Source organism: Diplotaxodon limnothrissa, linkage group LG7 (assembly GCF_057381915.1).
Source record: "Diplotaxodon limnothrissa isolate DT_005_m linkage group LG7, D_limnothrissa_male_GT1.1, whole genome shotgun sequence".
NCBI lineage: Eukaryota > Metazoa > Chordata > Actinopteri > Cichliformes > Cichlidae > Diplotaxodon > Diplotaxodon limnothrissa.
In genome coordinates, this window is record NC_140602.1 from 27,319,023 (window position 1) to 27,341,247 (window position 22,225).

Sequence of the window (22,225 nt, forward strand, 5' to 3'; positions counted from 1 at the left end):
TCCAGAATGGAGAGGTTTTCCAAGAAGAACTGGAGCTGAAGGAAACTGGCATGGAAGGTCCAGGTGAACTGTGGCACAGGAAAACAAGGTAAACAAAAAACAAGAGACAAGAGCATGGAACTTGGAGCAGATTACCAAAGTTGACGAAGTGGCAGTGAAGGAGAGTCTGTGTCTAAATCTAAATCCTCAACCTGAGTACCAGCTCCAGGTGTGTGGGACTACAGGAGAGATGATGGCTCCGTCCAGGGGTGGAGACCAAGGAAACTCAGAAGCCTCATGGAATTTTCCAGCCATTCCCCCAGATCATGACAAGGAAGGTGGCAAAGTGATTTAGGACAAGAGTGGTACCTTTGGAAAATCTGTATTATCATATTATTATTGTCAGGTGCATATTATCCACTGAAATGCACCTATCAAATAAAGCAAGGAGGGAATTTGGAGGTAAAAACGAGCCCACTCAAGAGGTTTGGAATAAACTGTGTATAAAAAAGAGAGAGAGAGAGCTTTTGTGGCAGACTGGCAGTGTACCATTATAGTACCGCGCTAGCAGGGAGTACAATGAGACAGGTGGCTTAAAAGAAGTGGCAACAAATGAAAGAAAGGATCATTATTTTTCTCTGGCTGATAAGAAAAAATGGATAGAGATAAATGATACTTTTGCCCAGGAAAACCTTCCTTTGTAATGGCTTTGGAACGCTTATATATTATTCCAGGCATAATTGTAGGCTCGCAATTTCGATTTAGTTTGCAGTTTGGGCATCGTTTGGTGAATACAGCTACCACGTTGACAGCTCAGTCTTTTTTCTACTTGATCTTAAGCATTTTTGAAATTCAGTCCATAAAAGATTTTCCTTTTAATAATGTGTCCATTGTTGAGTGCGGGTGAGAGTTGCTGTGTGAATGTATGTGAGAATAGGTTAATGGGATGTAGTTGGAAACGCACTTTGAGTGTTCAGTAAGATTAGAAGCATGAAATATAAGTACAAGTCTGTTTATTTATGCACAGACTTCTCCATAATCTACATTTCCACACATAATTATCACTAAGAGATTCCAAGGAACAGTTTTGCTCTAGAGAGTATGGCACGAAAATAGCTTTGCTGTTGTTTACGATGAATGTTGTTATTATGTAGGTGCAGTGTTGGGAAGCATAGGGGCTGTAAGGGCACTCACTTTAAAAGTGCCCTTACTTTAAAGGGCACTTTTAAAGTAAGGGCCCTTATAAACGACCTTGAATGCTGTGTTATCAAGGACATAGTTCTTGTCTGATATTGCTCTTAGTTAACACACAGGTGCTCTTTTTTTTGCTCCTGACTGATAGCTCCATATTCAGTATCCTTAGTCCAGTATAGCCACGATCCCTCTTCTACACAAGTCCAAACCATCTCAGCTGTGCCTTTGTCTCCAAAATGCTCAGCCTGAGCTGTCTTTCTGATGTACTCATTTGTAATCCTGTCTCCTGGTCACTCCCAATGAATACTTAAGCGTCTTCACCTCTGCCACCTCCAGATATGCCTGCTGTGTTTTTGTTAGTGCCACTGTCTTCAAGCAATATATCATAGCATGTGAACATTACCTTTCACTCTTGCTGCTATCTTTCTCTCACAAATCGCCCCTGACACTTGTCTCCGCTCATGCTACCCTGCCTGCACTCTCTTCTTCACTTCTCCTGTCCCCTGTCCATTGCTTGTCCACTTGTTTAAACTCATTCACCTTCACTACCTTCATCACTCCTACTACTTGCATCTTCACGTGGAAAGCTGACCTCCGGTGATAGGATTACAGCTAAAAACTAGCCCAAGGTGTTGCAAAAGTGAAAAAAAAACAATCACTTCTTAGGTCAGATGATCCTAGCTGTTCCTAGTTAACTGTTCCTCATTGCAATAGGAAAGTGGACATTATCTGTTTGAGCCTAACAGCTGTGTAGAGGAAGGGAAGTTAGCAAACTCAGCTTTAAAAACAACAACAGTTTTTATTTCCACTCTTTCTTTATTCTCCCTGTAAATAGGGTCAAGGTCACACCAAATGCCAAAATCAGTAAAAAACCACACATTTTTATAGATGGTCTTCAAACTTCACAACAATACACTTTGGGGGACACGAGGACCCAGGTTGGTTAATCATTTGACTTTCATCTTCATTGTTAATGCCCAAAGTCAAAGTTGTCCTTGAAAAACCATATTGAGTAATATATCATATGAAAGGGCATGGCGAGAGCTGTATTACACACTTTTTATTTTTTCAATGCGACTCCCTATGACATCACAATAATGCCATAAAGTCTGACAAAAATCACACATTCAACTTCACCTACAATTAGGGAGTACACGGCAACGAACAAAGCGAGATCCAGACTGTATATACACAGAAGTTTATTTAAGGATAATGGACACACCGGGGGAACACAGCTGAACAGAATTATAATTAGAAAAACTGAACATCACACACATGAGACAAGAGACTATCAAAAGAAAACAAGAAGTAACACACACTGAGACTCAGTTTAAGACATGAACTTGAGACTGAGACATGGAGACGTGACAGACTGGGCAGAACAGAGGGATGAACACAGGGACAGGACTACAGAGGTATTAATTAGACCAGACAGGGAACATAGACAGAGACAGAACACAGAGAGACATGACAGATATGGGGATATGACTGGAGACAGAAAGGATAATACAACATGAGGGCACTCACATAATAACATCAAGAAATCTAAATTAGAAATAGAAATAATGAAAACTCAGCGGCGCTGGGAAAAACAGAGCTCAAGATTAACTAATACAGAAAACTAATGAAAATCCCTTATTTTCAAAACAAAGAATGTTTATGTTTAACCTGAATAGCGAAAGACGGCGGTGGGTTTGAAAATGATTTGCCGGGAGTCCGGTGTTCTCACGGGCTCTAGTGTGCCTTGAACCCTAGCTAGCTATCGAGCTGGTGGGTAACAGACGTCTCCGAAAATGTCGGAGCGCTTTTAAAAATATGTGGTGTCTTGATAAGCTGAGCAGATATTTGAAGTTTACACAGCTACATTCTTGCCTGAAAATATGTTAAACGTTTATTTTGTGACCCATAAAGAATAATAAGAGTAATATTAAAGCTAACTAGCTGCTGCCATTGTTGGAAACGGAGCTGGGCCGTGCTATGAATTCTGGGATAGGTTGGGCCACGAAGTATACACCCGACCCATCCTTCAAATCTGGGGAAATGAAGGGCGCATTTGTCGGAATCTTCGAATTTGGACAGTCTTCGTCGTGTCGCTGTAACGTAATTGGCCTACAAATGCGATCACAGGACGATGCGGTTCCTGAATTTGGACACAGCTACGATACCGGACACAGCTTCTTCTTCTTCGGGGTTTAACGGCAGCTGGCATCCTTGTACATGCAGTGCTGCCATCTTCTGTTTCAGTCCGTTATTACACTCTTAAATCCTACTAATCCTGCATCTTTTGGGATCTTACAAAGCTTCAAACGACACGTCGACTATTAAATTAGTTTTCGACGATTTTGATAGTCGACGTAATCGTGACTAGTCGACTAATCGTGGCAGCCCTAGTAGGTACTAATGGAAAAGGGGCTTAAAGCGCCCTCTGCTTCCAGATTTCATTGGAACAGGACTGTTGGAGACCCTTACCAAAGTCCCTGATGAAACAACGATTAAAATTTGCAATTTCCAGGAATCTTTGCAACCATTTTTTTGGGGGATGAGAATGTCTTCCATTCATCTCTCTCTTTGAAGTGGACCACTATGTGCTATGGAGATCCAGCCTGTAAAGATGGTGGCTCTTGTTGCAGCTCAAAAGCAGAAGAAAAAAATGTCAAAGGGTAGCTGCTTTATGGTTATCTGATTCAAATCTCTGAAATCTGTATAGTGACGGAGGGTCTCGGCCTTGTTCTCCACAAAGAAGAGTCCAGCTTCAAGGGAAAGACAATAGATGGATTATTCCTGCTGCCAAGGAGTCATAAATGTAATTCTCCATTTCCTTTCATTCGGCCTTTGAGAGGCTGTAGACGCGACTAGTAGGTAAAGTTAAGTGCTAGGTCATTTTAGAAGACCTACCCAAGGTAAATGGATGGAACAGTGAATAGGTCAAGAGTCTGAAACTTGACCCTAGGAGACACTTCACCTGTGGGAGAAGGAGATTGTAGACACATGTCATGGGAGTGGAGACTTGATTACTTTTTGAGATGCCCAGTGAATTAGGAGATTGTGTTTTAGCCAAGAACCAACAGAGTCTCAAAAGCATCAAAAATATCCAAACATACATACTCCATGTGATTGCTGGAGAGGATTAGGCATACAGGAATCCACAGTCTAGGGGGAGATTGATCAGCTGTCACCTCAGCCACCAGGTTATTGTGTCTCATTCAGTCACTTCCAGGAAGCCACTTCTGGCAGGGAATTTGATAGTATTTATTAGGGCTGCACGATTTTGCATAAAATGAGAATCACGATTTTTTGGCTTAGAATTGAGATCACGATTCTCTCACGATTTTCTTTTCCAGTATAAATATTTATTGCACTTATTAACTGCACATCAACTTCGTAACAGTTGAGACTGAACATAAAAACAATAAATAAACATAAAAACAACAAATGTCTCAGTTTTGTTGTTGCCGCAAAATGTTGTACTGCTTGAAATTCCGTCTCCACCGTTGCTCGACACTGCGTGCATAGAGCAGGTAGTGCAACAATAGAAAAATAGTTGTGGGACGGCACTGTGTAGCGTGTGTCTAGGGTGTTGATCATTTTCCTAAATGAAGCGCTGTATAAGGTTCCCGTTATTGATGTTTGGGTGGTTGACAGGGACGGATTTTCTCCTGTCACTTTCTCGTCATCCCTGACGTGCTCTCCGTTGTTTTTTCCCTGCTAATTTTAGCATCACACGGCACAGCTTCTGTATCACGTGGTATAAGGCTCCGCCCTTGTCATTTGTTGAGCAGGAAGAGTGAGCGCTTGTTTTCATGCAGATTACGTCCCGGATCAAAATGCGGTACAATCGTCGTCGTCTTTTTTTTTTTTTTTTTTTTTTTTTTTTTTTTTAATCGTTGTCATTTGGAAATGAGATCGCACATAAGTATGAATCGAGATCGCGATTTTCTAACGATTAATCGTGCAGCCCTAGTATTTATCCAACTCACTGGATTTTAGCTGTTGGGATAGATTTCTCAAGCTGTTTTGTGGGAGGAGGTGGAGGCATGCAAAGCTGGAGGGGAGGGGGCAAAGACAAATGAGCAGAAACTGGTTTACCATTACATGTCCATGTTCTTTTTGGGTGAGGGTGTGCCACCCCACGTCCTCCCTCTGGACACACCCCAGCACTACATTAAGCTACTATTAGCCAAAATGCTACTTTTCAGCTTTGTTGTTAGGCAGTGAATTATGCTTCGATTGTAACAGTGTAGCTTATAGGTCTAAAAAATTTTCATTGAAATCCAGCTGCTTTTCTGTTGTACTCGTGCAGCACAACTAACGGGAGTGTATTTTTTATAAGGTAATCCTTTGTTATGTGCTGCCACATGTACAATGTACAGAAAGAACAATGTTAAATTAAATTTTCAACATGGAAGGGATTAGAAAAATACTTTGTTTTAACACTGCTGCAATCCTACTATTGTAAGTATTTTTTTGTGCAGAGTGGGCTTGACCTAGTTAGAATTTGAGCTGTCCTGAAGTGCAGCTTGTTATTGCACAGTTCACAGCAAATGTATGAACAGTCTATTTCAAAACTCAACAGAATAGCTGAAATGTGTGGAGTGAATAGTCATGTTAGATTACAATAGGAATGCACAGTGATTCCATAGTTGTATTTTAATCAAGACTACATGAACTGTAATAAAGTTAGAATATATGGGAAATTAAAAGAATGCATTTCAAGACTGTTGAATAGGATGAGGAACTTACAGCAGTGTGCTAATTAACTGAATGTTTCTTTAAGACACAGTACTTTCATTTCATACAACATGGTAAGATTTCCCTTTATAATCCTTATAATTACAGTAACAATATCAAAGTAGGAGGAACAGAAGCTCTTTGCAAAATTATACTCTTTTACTTTGAATGACCAGGTAAGAAATTAATGCAGAGTTAAAAGGTGAATAAAAGGAGAAAGAAGGGACTAGGACATGATACGAATTCAGGGACCTACACACAGGAAAAGAAAAGTAGCAATATGGGACCTATAATTGACATGGAATGGCAATGAAATTTAGTGACTAATAGCAATGACAAAGGAGTTCGGTTGATATGGAGTTTAATTTAACTCAATTTTGAGGCGATGTTTTGATACGACTTCTATCAGAGAGAAGAAAACCTTTGATTGAATATGACAGTGTGGTAAATACAGTACATGGTCACCTACATGACAATGCACAATGAACAAATCTCTTACATGTGGCTCACAATGAACAGCATTTCTCAGTCTGGCTTCATCATACTCCAGATAAATTCACTTCACCCTTTAGCTAGACTTTGAAACAAACAGGTGATGATCTGATTGGTTTATGGGAAAACTGAAGATTTTAAAAAATAATTTAAAGAGCAGAATAACCCTTGATTGTCAAACTGCATGTACAGTGAAATTGTGGAAATTGGGCAGTGTTTCCAGAAGCGCGACAATACCGGGTTGATGCGTGGAGCGAACGGAAGAAGTGTTTAATACGCTGCCCTCGAACTGGCGCCTATCAGATATTACAGTGATAAGAACACTTGATCTTAGCCAAAAGGCTGACAACTGATAAAAGCTGCAAAAGTATACAAAAAGAGATACATTCGATGTTCATTGTTTCCAGTGTTTGTTTTTTTGGGGTTCTTTTTGTCATTTAATTCAAAATGTAAGCTTTTATATAGTCTATAGTAATTCCACAGAAAGTCAGCACCGTTGACAGATGGCAAGCCCTGCTGGAAGTCAGTATGTCCATAAAGCTTGTCAGCAGATGGGAGCATGAAGTGGTCTAAATATCCTGGTAGATAGTTGTGTTGATTTTGGATATAAAAACAGTATTGACCAACCACCACCAACACCAGCAGACAACATTACACTGAACTTAAAACCTCTTGGATTCGGTGCCTCTCCACTCTTATTCCACACTCTAGCAGCATGATTTCTAAGTCAAGCCCAGGTAAAGATGCTTCTCATGTTGCCTGTGGTTCAGGAGCGGCCTGATACTTGGATTGTAACAGTTGTAACAACTTTCCTAAAGACATCTGTGCATAGATGCTCTTGATGCTCTGACAGCAGCCTTAGTCCACTACTTGTGAAGCTCTCCCACACACACTCACATCAATACTAATGTTCAATTTAGAATCACGACCCAGTGACCCACAGTCCAGTGATACGCAGGCCTGTCCTGCATGTCACTGGACTGTAAGAGAAACTTAGAACGTGAAGGTTTGAACGAAGAGGCAACTATGCTAAGCCCGCTCGCTGTCCGCTCCACCCCAGGCTCTGTGTGTCTGCATTTAGTGGTCAGATGGAGGCAGTGTACAGATTATGTGCAACAACCAGTCTGTGGAAAGTCCACATGAAAGATACGGCTTGACATTCCTAGTATTTGTTAGCTTACTTCATTTCTAACAGAAAATGTGTTTGTTTGTTTTTTAGCCAACACATTATCGGTGTGCCCCTAGGTGGCAACAAAAATGATCCTTTTTTTTACAAGGCTTCAAATCCCTGGTGTCTGTCTGACAGTGAGGAGAATGAAAATGCAAGCACAGCTACACACAATGCATGGTTTGCATACTGTACATTATATTGTATTGCTTACAGGAGGCGGTGTCAAAGGTGGAGAATGAAGCTAGTGAGGAGATGGGCAGAGTGGATGAAGGAGTGGAGGAGTTCTTCACCAAAAAAATCATCCCTGACTATGCACTGTGAGTTGACCTAACACACACACACACACACACACACACACACACACACACACACACACACACACACACACACACACACACACACATGCACAAGGAATGCATTACTCTTCACCAATTATTAACTTGAATTTAAAATTGAACTACTTAATTTTCAGCAGTATATCGCAGTATATCGTATACTGTCAAGTAGTTGAAATTTACTATTGCTGAAAAATTAATATAGTTAATTTGGCTATTACCAAAATGCAGTGCTCAACTGGAGTTATGATGATGATGATCAGGATAAATGAGTAGAGATCAAAGAAAGTCAACCAGATGAAATACACAATTATGCTACAAGATTTTTAAGAAAAAATGTAGTTATTCCTCGAGCCAAAACTAATTTTTTGAAACTCTCTGTTTCAAATTTAGATCATCTTTTAAGTGTAACAAACTGCTTTATGCAATTAGAGAACTAGCTACTATTCATAATAAAAAAAATTAAAAGTCCATTTACACAGTTTTGAATTATTGTAAATATTGTAAGAGGGCAATGCTGTGACCTGTTTTTGATTCGTCTGTATTGTGCCTCAATGTTATTGATATTTGCATGCTGATATTTTTACAATTGTAAAACCTTACTGTGGATGTAAGAGCCAAATCATGTGGACATCTTTACATCTGCTTTATTGTGTAATGTTTTATTAGATTATACTTGATGACTTGGACCCCAGGAAGACTAGCAACCACTACTGTGGAAGCCTATGGGCTTCCTTATATATAATTAAATACACAAATAAATACATTGACCTGAGTCAGATACAAACATACAACCATGCATATACACACACAACATTTCACACACACAATATTTGTACATGAATACCAGACACCACATGTGATGACTGAGGTGTACACACAGTTTTCTCGAGCTGAATGAAAGGATAAGGAGGAGATTAAATAAAGGTTATTATGACAACCTGAGGTTATTAGATTTATGACAGTTTTCCTTATTGTGTTGTTTTTTCAGTCAGCAAATTTCAACAAGAAAATTAGTATTAAACAGACTGTAAACTGAATTTCAAAAATGTAAATTCTCCAAATCTTTAAATTCTCTATATTGACATTCTAGGTAATATATTCCTAAGTCATATAGCTGGCTTACAGGTACAGATGATCAGTGACCCTATAAATGTTATAAGCTGCACCCTAACAGCTCTTTAGTCTGCATGAAGTGCTGCTCCTTGAGCTTGGACTAATGCTGCCAACGTTGTTTTTTTTCCCTATTACTCACACTAGGCACCCACTGCACACAGTATTGTCATAACATCACAAAGTTAAATGTTTTTAAAGCTGTTTTCAGGACTATACCTTCCATGATCCCCTCCACTTCACAATATCATCAAACGATGTCTTTTGCAATTGTTTTGATTAGATCATTGGTATTTAAATTCTAGAAACACTAAGTGTGAGGACAACCTGTCAGAAAAGAGAAAAGAGGAAAAAACTCCCTTTGAATCCCAAGACAGGGAACTATGGCTGTTTATTTTTCATCCGTTGATAATCTCAAACCTGACTCAGTAGAGATTTTGTTCTACTACAGAGATGACATATAATTACAATGTTGTAACACAGAAAATATTCATCTGACTCCCATACGAACACTATGGGCAGTAATGACGAAGTCATAGTGTAAGCACACGTGATTAGAATACAATGACAGGCATCTCTCCCTTGGACCATTTTGATCCCTAGTCGAGCACATTTCATCCAACATCCATACTTTTGATGACATTGTCTTAACCCAGTCATGAGGATTGTATCAGATCTTATTCAGATATATTTTTGTGAAATGAAACTCGTGTAACTGGCAGGTGCAAAGAGAAATATGTGACCTAACAAATAGAGCAGGGCGATATGGCCAAAAATATTTATCACGATATATATTTGAAAATTTGCGATAACGATATAACCGACGATATAATTGATGCGAGACAAAATACAACTCCACAACATTACTAGCGCAAAAAGACAACCTTCCATTTATTTTCACTTAAACAAGAAGCTGGTTTTTATGTACATTAAAGCTTTATAAAAATGTAACAGTGCAAATGCAAATTCCTTGCTGAAAGTTTAACCAAAAGGCATTTCCAGTAGAAATGGGCTGACATATCCTGAGCATAACCATGTATAATATCCACTGAAGTTAAAAAGAGGTGCTTTGCAACATTAAACTGCAGTGTGCAGTACGCATTTTTCGGACCATAAGGTGCACGGGATTATAAGGCACATTAAGCGAAACAAAGCAGTCAGATAAATCAAACTTTATTAAACTCATTCTTCTTGCTTCCTCCACTTCTGTACCATTGATTCATTAATGTTGAATTCTCTGGCAGCTGCTCTATTCCCATGTTGTTGCAGTATATTAATGACTAACCTCGTATTGTGGATGGATTATCTCAGTTGTTCTCCTGACTGAAGTTTGGTCCGTTTACAGCATCCTGCCATGCGATTGCATTTGTCTCTAACCATGAGGAACCTTCACGTTAACTTTTATAAGTGTAAAAGTGTTAGTGTTCGTCCTCCAGCTTCACTGTTTATGTTATGCTAACATAGCTGTGTCGCTAGCGATCACGTAGCACATCATTATATACCAGCTAGCCCAACTTCAGTAACCCTACAAACGTCACTGCTGTTTAGTTTCCTCTCTTCATTTATGTTGGAAGTGATAGCAGAGCTGTACGTTTGATTTTTTTCAGAAATCTCTCAGTCAGAACATGCAATATCATGCTTAGGTAACTAGCGAAACTAGCGAGCTAACTTCCGCTAGCTTCCTGCTAACTTCTAACTCCGTTAAATGTAATAACTTTTGTTTTCATGGATGCCTGGAAGTTAAACTTTATAGTTACACCTGGTAAAGCAGCAATGCTGATCGTTTTATTAAAGATGAAAGAATTTAGACAGTTTTTAACTCTAAGTGATGCTGCAGTGTTGTTTGACCTGAAGCATACGGAGTTTAGGACCCAGATTACTCCCAGATTTAAGAGCATCTTAGTCCGACAAATATGACAATAACGACGGCCGCTTGCATGTTCTGCAAAAAATGTGCTTTGTTGTGTATCTGACAGACAAACACCAAACCAGTTCCACATCACGGAAGTTGCACCGTTTTTACAAACCAATTCTGGTTCATCTGTTTCACTCAACAATCGGCCATGTGCGTATGAAAACAAAGGCACCGCGCATGCGCGTTTTACTCCCATTCTATCGCGATATTTCATTTTCCTATCGTTGCCTAACATTATACCGGTATTACCGTGAACGGTATAATATGGCCCAGCTCTACTAACAAAGTAAAACAGGAAGTAACTTTCTAAACATATTCTCAGAAACTTGACACAAAGGAACACTAAGAAGGCAAGGAAAACAAATCAGTTCAGTTCACTTTGATTCCTAAAGCACCAAATCCTAATAACAGTGGCCTCAAGGCGCTTTGTATTGTAAAGTAAAGACCCTAGAATAATAAAGAGAAACCCCAGCAATCGGACGACCCCCTAAGAGCAAGTACTTGCGGGAAGGAAAAACTCTCTCTCAACAGGAAGGAACCTCCAGCAGACCCAGGCTCAGGGAGGGCAACCATCCGGCATTACCAGATAAGGTTAGGTTTAAGGGTATGCTTGGCTCAAAAGCTCAAAAGATGGTTTTCAGGGAATATTGTTAAATGTTCTGTTTCAATACCATATGTCAGAACAAGATCTAGACTGTGATTAAAGTGGTGGGTGGGTTTATTTTACATTTTGAGAGAATCAAATTAAGTCTAATAATAGATTAAATGTTGTGTTGAGGCTGTCATTTTTACATCTACATGGTATTAAAATCCCCCACAATAATTATTTTATAGATGAGCACTAAATGAAATAAAAAGTCTAAGAGATCAGATAGACCCACTGACTCTGAGTAAGGACCAGGTGGACGATAGTTAACAGCAAATAAGTTTTCCAGTTTTAGGTTATCCAGCTAGGGTTGATAAGGCTAAGCGTCGGTCTTTTAAATGAAATAAAACTTTCTGGGTCTTTGGTTGGTTAATAAGATGGAGTGAAGGAAACTCTGTTATATTCAGAGAGTTTCTCACCGCCCCCTCGGCCTGTGCTTCGAGGTTTCTGATGGTTAGAATGACCCGGGGGTGTGGATTCATTTAAATTAACATAATCATCCTGCTTTAACCAGGTTTCTGTAAGGCAGAGTAAATCGGTGTGTTGATCCATTATTTATTCAAAACAGAGACATAATGTTTAATAATCCACATTTCACTGTTTTACTTTTTGGTGCAGTTGTTGATAATATTGTTCTTCCTTTGTGATATTTTAATGTTTTTTGCTAATTTTTGGTTTGTTTTTGGTGGTCTGGGAGCAGACACAGTCTCTAAGGAGATGGAGTTTTGGAAAGAAAACAACACAATCAACTCAGATCATGACATCCGGGGCTTTCAACTGTATTTCACTGTCTTTCTTTTTTAATATAACTGGTGTGGGGCAATGGCATGACAGGTTATGTAAAGGGCGAGTCCCCCATCCGTATACAGGGATGGTGGCGCTCTTTCTTCAGCCATCCACTGACTGCTGGTCAATAACCTTTAAATTCTTCATACCAGATTCTTTTTTTAGTGTTAGTGTTTTTAATTACTGTTCACAGACAGCTGACATTTCTTTCAGCGTCCATTTGCTGAAGTGGTTGTAATGAGGCTGTGTTCTTCACAGCTGTTAAATGTGATGTCATGACTACAGGTTTGTGCTTTGGTAATATACGGATTATTCAAGGTGCCCAGGTATATTTAATCATAGCCATATGGTGCTACACTTTATCTACCCACAGACAATTTAGATTTACTGGTTAGTGCCACACAGAAAAGCTCCAGAGATCAGGAGATTCAGACAAGGGACCTTCTTGCTGAAACAATGGTGCTTACCACTGCACCAGTGTGGATCAGTTGGGCCCCAGGTTAACACCGACTGCCTCTAATGCTGTTGGCCAACAGGGTGTCAGTGGAAACTTTGCTAATGTTGGCTATAACGAAGAGGAGAGGAGGCAGCGAGAAAGTGTGGAGATGAGAATATGGACTAAATGTTGGACAGCAACTCATCCACACTTAATTGAGTGAAATAAAACTGGCTAAACAAAGCCAATTAAAACAAAACATAATCATTTCTGTACTGTACTCTGCTGTGCAAGTCAGCCTTATCTTACTAATTTTGTACCGTGGGAATCCTTATGAAAGCGGGGACAATGATGATCTCACCCCCCACTCCAGTCTTCCCTTCAAATGGAGATATGTCTTTAGGGTATACCATCACAGACTGCCTACAAGTGTTTTGGACCTCAATGTATATGGGGTCTACCGATATGTTCCTGTAGTAACTAGAGCCCATTCTGGTCTTAAGTCAGGATGCAATTCTCTAAATATCCTCAAATCCAAACTTGCCTCTTAAACATGGTAACACCTGAGGCAGCTCTATTCACTGAAGGAGACTGTGACATGCTGTTAAAGCTCTGGCAGCTGAATCAACTTGTACACATGCAAGATTTTATTTTGTGTCACATTAGGATCAGAATACTTTATTAATCCCTAAGGAAATTATGTGGTTACAGAAACAGACTCAATTAAATGTAATAATACAATATATTATATCCATCCACATTCTTTTGCTTATCCTTATCAGGGTAACAGGGGGGCTGGAGCCTATCCCCGCTACCATAGGGCGAAAGGCAGGGCACACGCTGGACAGGTCGCCAGTCTGTCGCAGGCCTAACACATAGAGACAGACAACCATTCGCACTCACATTCACACCTATGCAAATCTCTGTCAGTACTCTCACTAGAGCATTTTGAACACCAGTAAATCAGATTGACCCAGCCTGATTCCTGACCACTCCGTGTGTGCGATTTACATGTTAATTATTACTCAGGCTTAATGTAAACATCCGTGATTGAAAAAAATCGACTCTTCCAGTAAATGTAAGAATCAGCTGGTTGAATTAAGACCATATAAGAGCCATTACACCAGAATTGCCATGTCAGAACAGCAGTTTGTAGCATTTTTAGCTTTTACACAGCAGACAGGAAAGTAGGAAGAGAGCAACGTGGAATAATGTGGAGGGCATGATCTGGGATGGACTCAAACCCAGGCTTCTGCAACCCTTTCGTTGAGCATTAGCAGCACCAGGTCAGAACAGCTCTGTTGCTGTGTTGACAACAACATGTTATGTTGGTGTAGCAGGTGTGAACTTCAAACAAATGTCTTTCCCTTTGGTGTTAGCATCCTTCATTTTCTCTATACTAAGCTAACTCTCCCGAAGTAAAGACAAAACTACATAGACCTGACCGGGCTCATATCCACTCAGGACCAGAGCCATGATTGGACTAATATATGTATTTATTTAACCAACGGGTGAAGCTAATTTTAAGCATATTACATGGAAGTCCAGGCGTAGCTTCCAGGTTTTTTGTCAATCTGTCGGAGCTGTTTTTGCCCTGTGTGATGTTTGCATGCATGTTAGCTGTGTGCCTGAGCTCAGCATGTCTTTGGTCCTGTACCAGTAGTTGTAGTACTGAATGTCTCTTCTTGTCTGTTGCTCTTTCTGCTGTTTTCCTGCTGCAGAAAAGGCCAGTGGGAGGAGTCAAACCCTGCCCAAGCCACTCCCCCAGAGTCAAGCTCCACCCCCTCAGTCTCAACCCCCTTGTCCTCTACGTCTGACATTATCACCTCCTCTACCACCACTCTCACTTCACCCTATGCATCCACTGACATGTCCTTCACATCCACTGATGTTCCACCCCTCTCTACCTCCATTCCATCCACCTTTTCTTCCGTCACCACCACCACCACCACACTTCCCACCAAAAATATCAAGAAAAAGTTTGGTGACTTCTTCGCCTTCAAGAGGGCTCGAGTTGCCCGAGCCACCAAGGCAAGTGGGGGAGAGGGAGGAGGAGGAGAAGGGGTGAAGGTCAAAAGGACCTCCATTGCAGACCTCATTCGACCCCTCCGTGAGGCCAAAGAAAGGGAGAGGGAGAGGGAGAGGGACAAGGAGAGAGAGAAGGAGAGAGGGGCAAGGTCAGTGGAGGATGCTAACATTTCTAATGATGCCACCACCACAGAAGGAATCTCCGCCACCAGCCAACATCTTGCAGGCGATGTGCGGGAAAAGAGATCGCCTGCCCAGACGTTAACCATGATGATGCCACCCAGTGAGACCACTCCCTTGTATCCCACCATCACAACAAGCCCTGATCTCACGACTACTGTACTTTCCAATCTGGAGGAAGAAGCAGCTCCTGTCTTGCCAGCTCGCATGCCCAGTCCTGTGGTCACTCGCACTCTGACTGAGCAGGACAAGCAGCTGGTAGGGACTCCATATGGAGAGAGGAGACTAAAAGTGACCAAGAGGGCACTGAGAGAGGGAAAGAGCCAAAGTCTCATACTGTTGACGGGATTAGAGACTGATGACAAGGATACACCCACTAAGGTCAGTCTTGTGATACCTGTAACATCATAATAACAGTAAATTATGAGATGAATCTCGATGGGAACCAAGGTTTCTAAAAAAGCTAATGTCAGAGACAAGCCTTTATTTTGAATTTCTCTTGTTTTAAGTCTAATCTTAGCATATTAAGGTAGAACCTTTCCCTGTTCTTTGACCTGCTCCCATTTTATATTGTAAATGATGCTATTTGTTGTTGATACAGAGTAAACGCTTCCTCAAAGGTCTACCTGTTGCTATGATAAATTTACCACGTTATCACTTTCGTCGCCTGGATATGACCAGTACAACAACACAGTCGCGTCTTTGCTGTGCTCGTGTGTTAACACAGTGATACTATTAGTAAAATTCTAGTAGGGCTTCATGCCCATTCTCATAAAACATCTACTCTACTCTCAATCTTTATATTGACAGTTTTCAAATAATACCAACGGAACCAAGCCAAGCCAGTGCCTGTGTGTGTGTGAGGGAACAGTTATTGTTCTAAGTGTTTCTGTACTGTCTTTCAGAAACATGCTTCGGAGAGCACATCTAGTTTTGAGCAGAAGCTTCAGGTGATGTTGCACAGAATGGGCGTGGCCAAAACTCCACCTGCTGAAACCAAGATGAGCCAGGTAAATGGGGGAGTGCGCATGTGTGTGTAAACATATTAATCTGAACATTGTTTGCCTTAAATATTTTATATGCAGGACTATCGCACCTCTTTTATTTTTTATCTTTTTAAATTGTGAGAAACACTCCTCACACATTCTCCCACATCCCATTTTGAAAGTTTGCCAGAAAACAAAAGTGATTCAGTCTCATTCAATTATTTTTCCCATTTAATGAGTGATTGATTAAGAAAATGGATGATAGGTTGGAATGTCTTAAGAAAAACCACATATCTCAATTTTTCCATATTCATTGAGTCTACTCTCATTAAACGTACATTACAGATGAGTGTGGAAACTTCACAGTTTTTACCCCTGAGCCATAACAGGCTGACTGAGTATTGTCATCATCCTACCAGGCAGCCAGGCAGTGTCCCAGTAGTTTTGTAATTAAATAGTATATCATCATAGTTTTATGATTCAAAGAAATATGTAGATCTAAAATTACCTTTAACTTAACAGACATTTCCACTCCTCTGTAGTAGGCTAGTGCTATTAATGGGAATAGAAAGCAGCAGTAATGGCAGTTTTCACACTGACACTGAGAAAATGCTTTCCTACTCTATCTGAACACCCAAAGTGCTTTACACAGTTTGTCTCATTTACACCACAAGCACTTTTTCCTGTGCACTTTCTAACATTCGCACACACTTACACTCTGATGGATGCATCAGAGAGCAACCGGGGTTAGTATCTTGCCCAAGGATATTTGGCATGTAGACTGGAGCAGATGGGGACCTTCTGATTAGTAGGTGACCTGTGTTCTTCTGCCCTAATATGTTTATGTGGATAATCTGGTTCAAAAATGCTGGAAAATATAGAGCAAAAAGCACCAAATTGCAGCCCATACCTGTGCACTTTGAAAACCAGTAACTTGGTCAGTTTTCATAGTATGACGTTAAATTATAACTTTGTTTTAAAGAGTACAAGAAAGTTACTACAATGAAAAACAGGTTTCAACTTTTTCAAGTTTTCACTGCTTTTATTGGAATGACCCAAACCAGCAAAATAGACAAAAATGGTTGGAAGAGAAAACAAAGGTGAATAGTAAAATCCCAACTACCTCATATTTATCTTTTTTATTTATTTATTTAACCTTCATTTAACCAGGAGGGCCTTGAAATTCAAATCTCCTTTTCAAGCAAGATCTGGCTACACGAAAATACATAAGACAAAAATAAGACTAATTCCTCTTTTACAGAATAAAGATGAAGAGCTGAGAAAGGCCAACTCTGATGGTAAGTGTTTTTGCATAAATATCTCTATCATAAAAAATATATGTTGTGTATAAGTGTGTTTGTGTGTGTGGTTGTCAGTGTGCAACTCAGTGTTGTGTGCAGTGTAATGCCCTTTAAGTTCACTACGTAAAGGCCAATCCATTTGTCATTTATAACTTACCATCCACTTTCCCTCCCACTGTCGCCAAAGTGCTTGCTCACAGGGGGTCATATAATTGTTGGGTTTTTCTCTGTATGTATTATTGTAAGGTCTACCTTACAATACAAAGCGCCTTGAAACAACTGTTGGTGTGATTTGGCGCTATATAAATAAAATTGAATTGAACTCAAATTGAACTATTCTGATTAAGTAACACACTGTCTTCCAACCTTTTTAGTGTACATGGTTATAAATCAAATTTAGTTTAATTCTTTAACAGAACATTTGAGTCTATGTGTTTCATATAGTTTTATAAATATTGTTTTTTTTCCATCACTCTTCTTATTTTGTTTGAGTCATCACTACTAATCCTTGTTTTAAGATCTGCCATCTAGAGCTGTGTGATAAGCTGTAGGATTCACATATTATTCGTAATATTCACTGTCTTCTACTGTCCTGTCACTGTCCCTCAGGTGCTATTCTTGACAAACCTGAACCACCTCCCACATACATGAAGCCCAGGACTATGTCCACTTCATCAGGTATCAATATTTCCTTGCTCATGTCTACATATAAATTATAATCTCAATCTATAGCTTGGAAGAGCCAGTTCAGCAAAAAAAAACAAAAACCCACGGTATTGCTGTGTGGGACAATGCACCAGCATGAAGAAGTCAGTGATGATCGACCAGTTTTCACGTATTTTGTAAAAAATTGAAATATGGATCTGTAACACTTGTCAGCTGTTACAGGACCCCAGCACAGTCAGACATGCACAACCAATGAGGTGAATTTGTGCCTGTGCCACACCCTTTGCAGAAAAGGTGTGCAGCAGCACTGCTTCAGGATGTTGAGCTGCATAATCCACTGGAAGCAATATCCGCTTGCACAGGGAATTCTGTCCCAGAATTAAGGGATGTGTTGGGTGGAAGATAACTGCAGCCGTAACTTTATGCATTTGCCACTGTTTCTCATTTCTAGCGGTCTATGTCCCCATGCACACATCTGACCTCTATGAATATTGCCTCCAACAACACTCCCGGCCGAGCCAGGTTTTGGTGGACTGAGGTCTGCGTGTAGCCCGAGTCCACCATAGCCTGCCGTGTACCCCCTTGGCATCTTACCAGAACTCTGTACATGAGTCAGCTGCTCACGCTGTGCGGCTGCCTGCTCCTGGTGCATTTGAGCCAGGACGTGCATCTGCTGCACGGGCTATGGGTCTAACATCATGTGTTGGGATGTTGGGTGCCACTGTAACACTCTTCAGCTGTTACAGGGACCCAGCACGTGCTAGGGTTAGGGTTAGGGATGTGCACAAACGATGTGGCTCAAGTGTCCTTATTTACAGAGTGAACTTGTTTACACAGTTTGTTTTTTCAGACTGTCATGTGGTTCCAGCTGTCCCGCTACCCATCCCAGCGTCAGCTCGTACCTCCCCTCCAAGGTGCCGGCGTGCTACTGAAATAATAGAGGCAGGATTAAACAATCATTGTCAGCTCTGTCTGCGGAGCCACAGACCACACCCAGCGTCAGCATCATATGTATTTAAAAGAACAACTTTATAATGCTTTATAATAAAGTTGAACATAGTCTGGATATCACGTTGTAATGTACTATATGTAAACAGCAAAGTTTAGTCTTTGGAGGTTTTAGTTTTGGTGGACATGGGACACTGGACAGTGAGTGACATCATAAACTTGTTTCTGTAGTGTAACCAGTCTGATGTATCTAGGCCTGTGATATGAGAACACAGGAAGTTCTGTACTAGTATGCCATGCTTTCTGTGTATAATCTACATCCTTTTAAACATCTGTCCAAACTATGGGCACTAACTGGGAACACTTGCAATGTCCCTTTCACCCTGCTTCCCAGCTGATCCCAGGCATCCGATCAGATCTCTGCACCCCGTTCAACCAGATCCTCTCCTTCCTCCAAAGCCCGCCCTCCCAGAGCGTCCTATTGGCCCCCTGCCACCCAAACCTGCCATCTCAGCCAGACCTCCTCTCTCCACCCTGGCTGCTGCAGGAGGAGCTCGTCCCTCTTCTGCTCCTCCTTCCAGCAGCCCAGTGGAGCGGCTGGAAGGAGGAAAACATGATGGCAGGCCAGAGGAGACTACAAGACAGGTAGTATATTTCATTTTATTGTTGGCAATAAGATCATTCAGAAGGTGAGACTGTATACAAAGCTATTATTGTTTGATTATATATTAGGTAACTAAGTAGGGCTGGGCGATATGAGAAAATATCACTATAGACATCACGATGTTTAAATAACCCCCCAAAACAAATGTTATTGTCAACCATATAGTGGTATATGGTTGAACTGGTATACTCATTCAAACTGCCAATTCAGTCAGGGGGTCATTAATGTGATGACCTCAAATTACAGAAACATAAGCCTAGACAGTGACTCTAAAAACGAGTGACCAAGAACAGTCGCAGGTGTCACAGCTGGTTCATTTAAGGTTTTCTTTGGTGTGTGGGGAGAGGCTGACATGCAGAGTTTAAAACACTCTTCTTTATGCAGTGGATGACTTTTCAGCTGGTGAAATAAAGTCGTGGTACTGCTTTTACCAAAGTTTTATGGCAGGTTTTGCAAATTACTGCGTTTTGTTCGACATCCTCCTTGTGAAATCCAAACTATAGCAAGTGTCATTCTCTCACTTATCTGAAACTCCCACAGTTGCCATATTTTCTGGTAGCCATTTTAATCATAGTGTGTGGAAAACTCACAATACATCGAGTATATTCAAAATATCGCTCACCCCTATAACTAAAAACACTTTAGTCAATAGAAAAAGAAAGGAAAACTGAAATTTGAAAAAGAACGTTTAAACAATATTTTGTGCTTTCAGAACTAACTGAACTATGCTTTCTTTCATTTTGTAAGGAACTAGCCCGTTTAGAACCAGTACAGGAGTTTTCACTTTGATAGCCGCGTCTAGGTGATGATTCACATTCATGTTGTTCTGTTAAGAGGAAAAACACCTTTTTGTCTGATCATATTTGACATTCTGAAAATGAAGGACTGCATTTAAAAATAGCTGTTGATGCAGTGCTTTTGTTAAACCCTTGAATTAAACCTTCTTGACTGATTCGCTGATTTCAAATCAATGGTGGCGTACAGAGACAAAATTGTGTCAATGAACATCTGGTGATTACGTTCCTAGAATGGAAGCGAGGACGGTTTCCAGGGTGGAACATCGAACGTGTCGTCTAGAAAGGAGCTTCCTTCAGTCCCACCTCTCTGGAGAAGTCCCGGTACACAGGATCGCGCTGAAAAAGCACAATCAGTGACAGAGGGTTTGTCTTACCTGTCTTATTAAAAGAAATTTAACCAAAATTGTGGTGGTTCTGATACAACTTTCAATGCGTTTTAAAGAGAAATCAGCTCTGGAATCCAAGTCAGTGTAAATAAATGATTGTGTGTATTTTCAGAGAGTCTTCCTAAGCCACGTCAACACATGAAGCCTCCTCCGCAGCGTAGAGCTGTGTCTGTCCATGAGGATGCCTTTGCCATGACACAAGGTGAGGCTTTGCACCAGTGTTTGATGAAACTGTGAAAAATAATGCTAGCAACAGCAAATCCCACAACTGGTTAAATGAAAAATATTCAGAAAAGTGTGATTAAAATAAAGATTATTAGAGAAAGTCAACAACTTTCAGTTTATCACCCCCAGTGAGTGTTCATGGCCAGAGACACAATTCATCGTAACCTCTCAGGCTGATGTTACTTTGTGCGTCTTGTTTGATGTGGGCCTGACATTTAGAGTTTCAGTGTCCGGCTCCTCCAGTCCGCATGTCAGAGATACTGAACCGTTAGTTGCCCCGATGTATCCAGAGTGTGTGTGTGATTGTCAGACAGGCTTAGAAAAGAGTCCGTGTATCAATGTGTGATGGTTTGCGTGAGGCTTTGAGTAAAATGTTTCATCCATTCGTCACCGTGAGGTTAAGTGTGGTATTCTCCCAGAAAGGGATAATTGATGATTGACTCTTTATTAAACCTCATACCCTTCTTTTTCAGAGCTGAAGGCAGTGTTACAGAGGTCACCCATCCGTTTCCGAGGCAACAGAAGTGATCTGCCATCCTGCACTGAAGATCCATCCAGTGGAGAAGGACAGAGAGGTCTTCATAAGTCATGCTCATAATTTAGCCTTTTTGGTCGATCCTTTTCCTTCTTTGTTTTATTATTTATTATTATTACTTATTAATCTATATCATTCATCTTCACAGCCAGTGACATGGGAAGGGAGACTGATAAAGATAAGAAGGGCATTCCCCAGAAGGACGAGCTGCAGGAAAGACGAGGAAGAATGGGATGTGGAAGCACAGCAGCCGAAACCAAGCACCCCCATCAAGGAAAGGGTGAAAGCCCAGGCTCAGGGTGTCCCTCCTTTACAGCTCAAGCTCTACATGAAGCAGATGCAACCCAGTTTTCCAGCCATGCATTTGACAAAGCTTTACCCACCCAAGAGAGGCTTCCACCACAAACCCGAACACTGGAAAAGTCTCCAGTGATGCCCCCACCCAAAAATACCACTAGCACAGCCCCAGCATTGCCCCAAACTCTAGATAAATTACTAGTCTCCCCAGCACCTCGAGGAAAGACCCTCAGCACAATCCCAGTCACGTCTGGATATTCAGACGTCCCCCAAGTAAGTCCTACATCCCACAAGAAGAAGGTCCCCAGCCCGGTGGATCTGAGAAACAGCACACCAGAGAAAGAGACCATCTCTAAACATCACACAGTGAAGGCAGAGGCAGCAGACCAAAGAACTGAGCCCCCTCTGTCTGAATAG

General features: G+C 40.9%; 1 protein-coding gene across 1 annotated transcript in view; it reads left to right on the top strand.

The window, feature by feature from the left end:
- The window catches only part of carmil2 (capping protein regulator and myosin 1 linker 2), a 56,962-nt gene extending 34,737 nt beyond the window's left edge, over positions 1–22,225 (top strand). Inside the window, exons 32-41 of the mRNA XM_085357807.1 lie at positions 7,778–7,881; positions 14,517–15,384; positions 15,909–16,013; positions 17,251–17,287; positions 17,900–17,968; positions 19,299–19,549; positions 20,596–20,728; positions 20,864–20,953; positions 21,450–21,551; positions 21,660–22,225. Of these exons, the coding sequence (XP_085213933.1) occupies positions 7,778–7,881; positions 14,517–15,384; positions 15,909–16,013; positions 17,251–17,287; positions 17,900–17,968; positions 19,299–19,549; positions 20,596–20,728; positions 20,864–20,953; positions 21,450–21,551; positions 21,660–22,225 (2,325 nt within the window). The remainder of the gene's footprint in view (positions 1–7,777; positions 7,882–14,516; positions 15,385–15,908; positions 16,014–17,250; positions 17,288–17,899; positions 17,969–19,298; positions 19,550–20,595; positions 20,729–20,863; positions 20,954–21,449; positions 21,552–21,659) is intronic.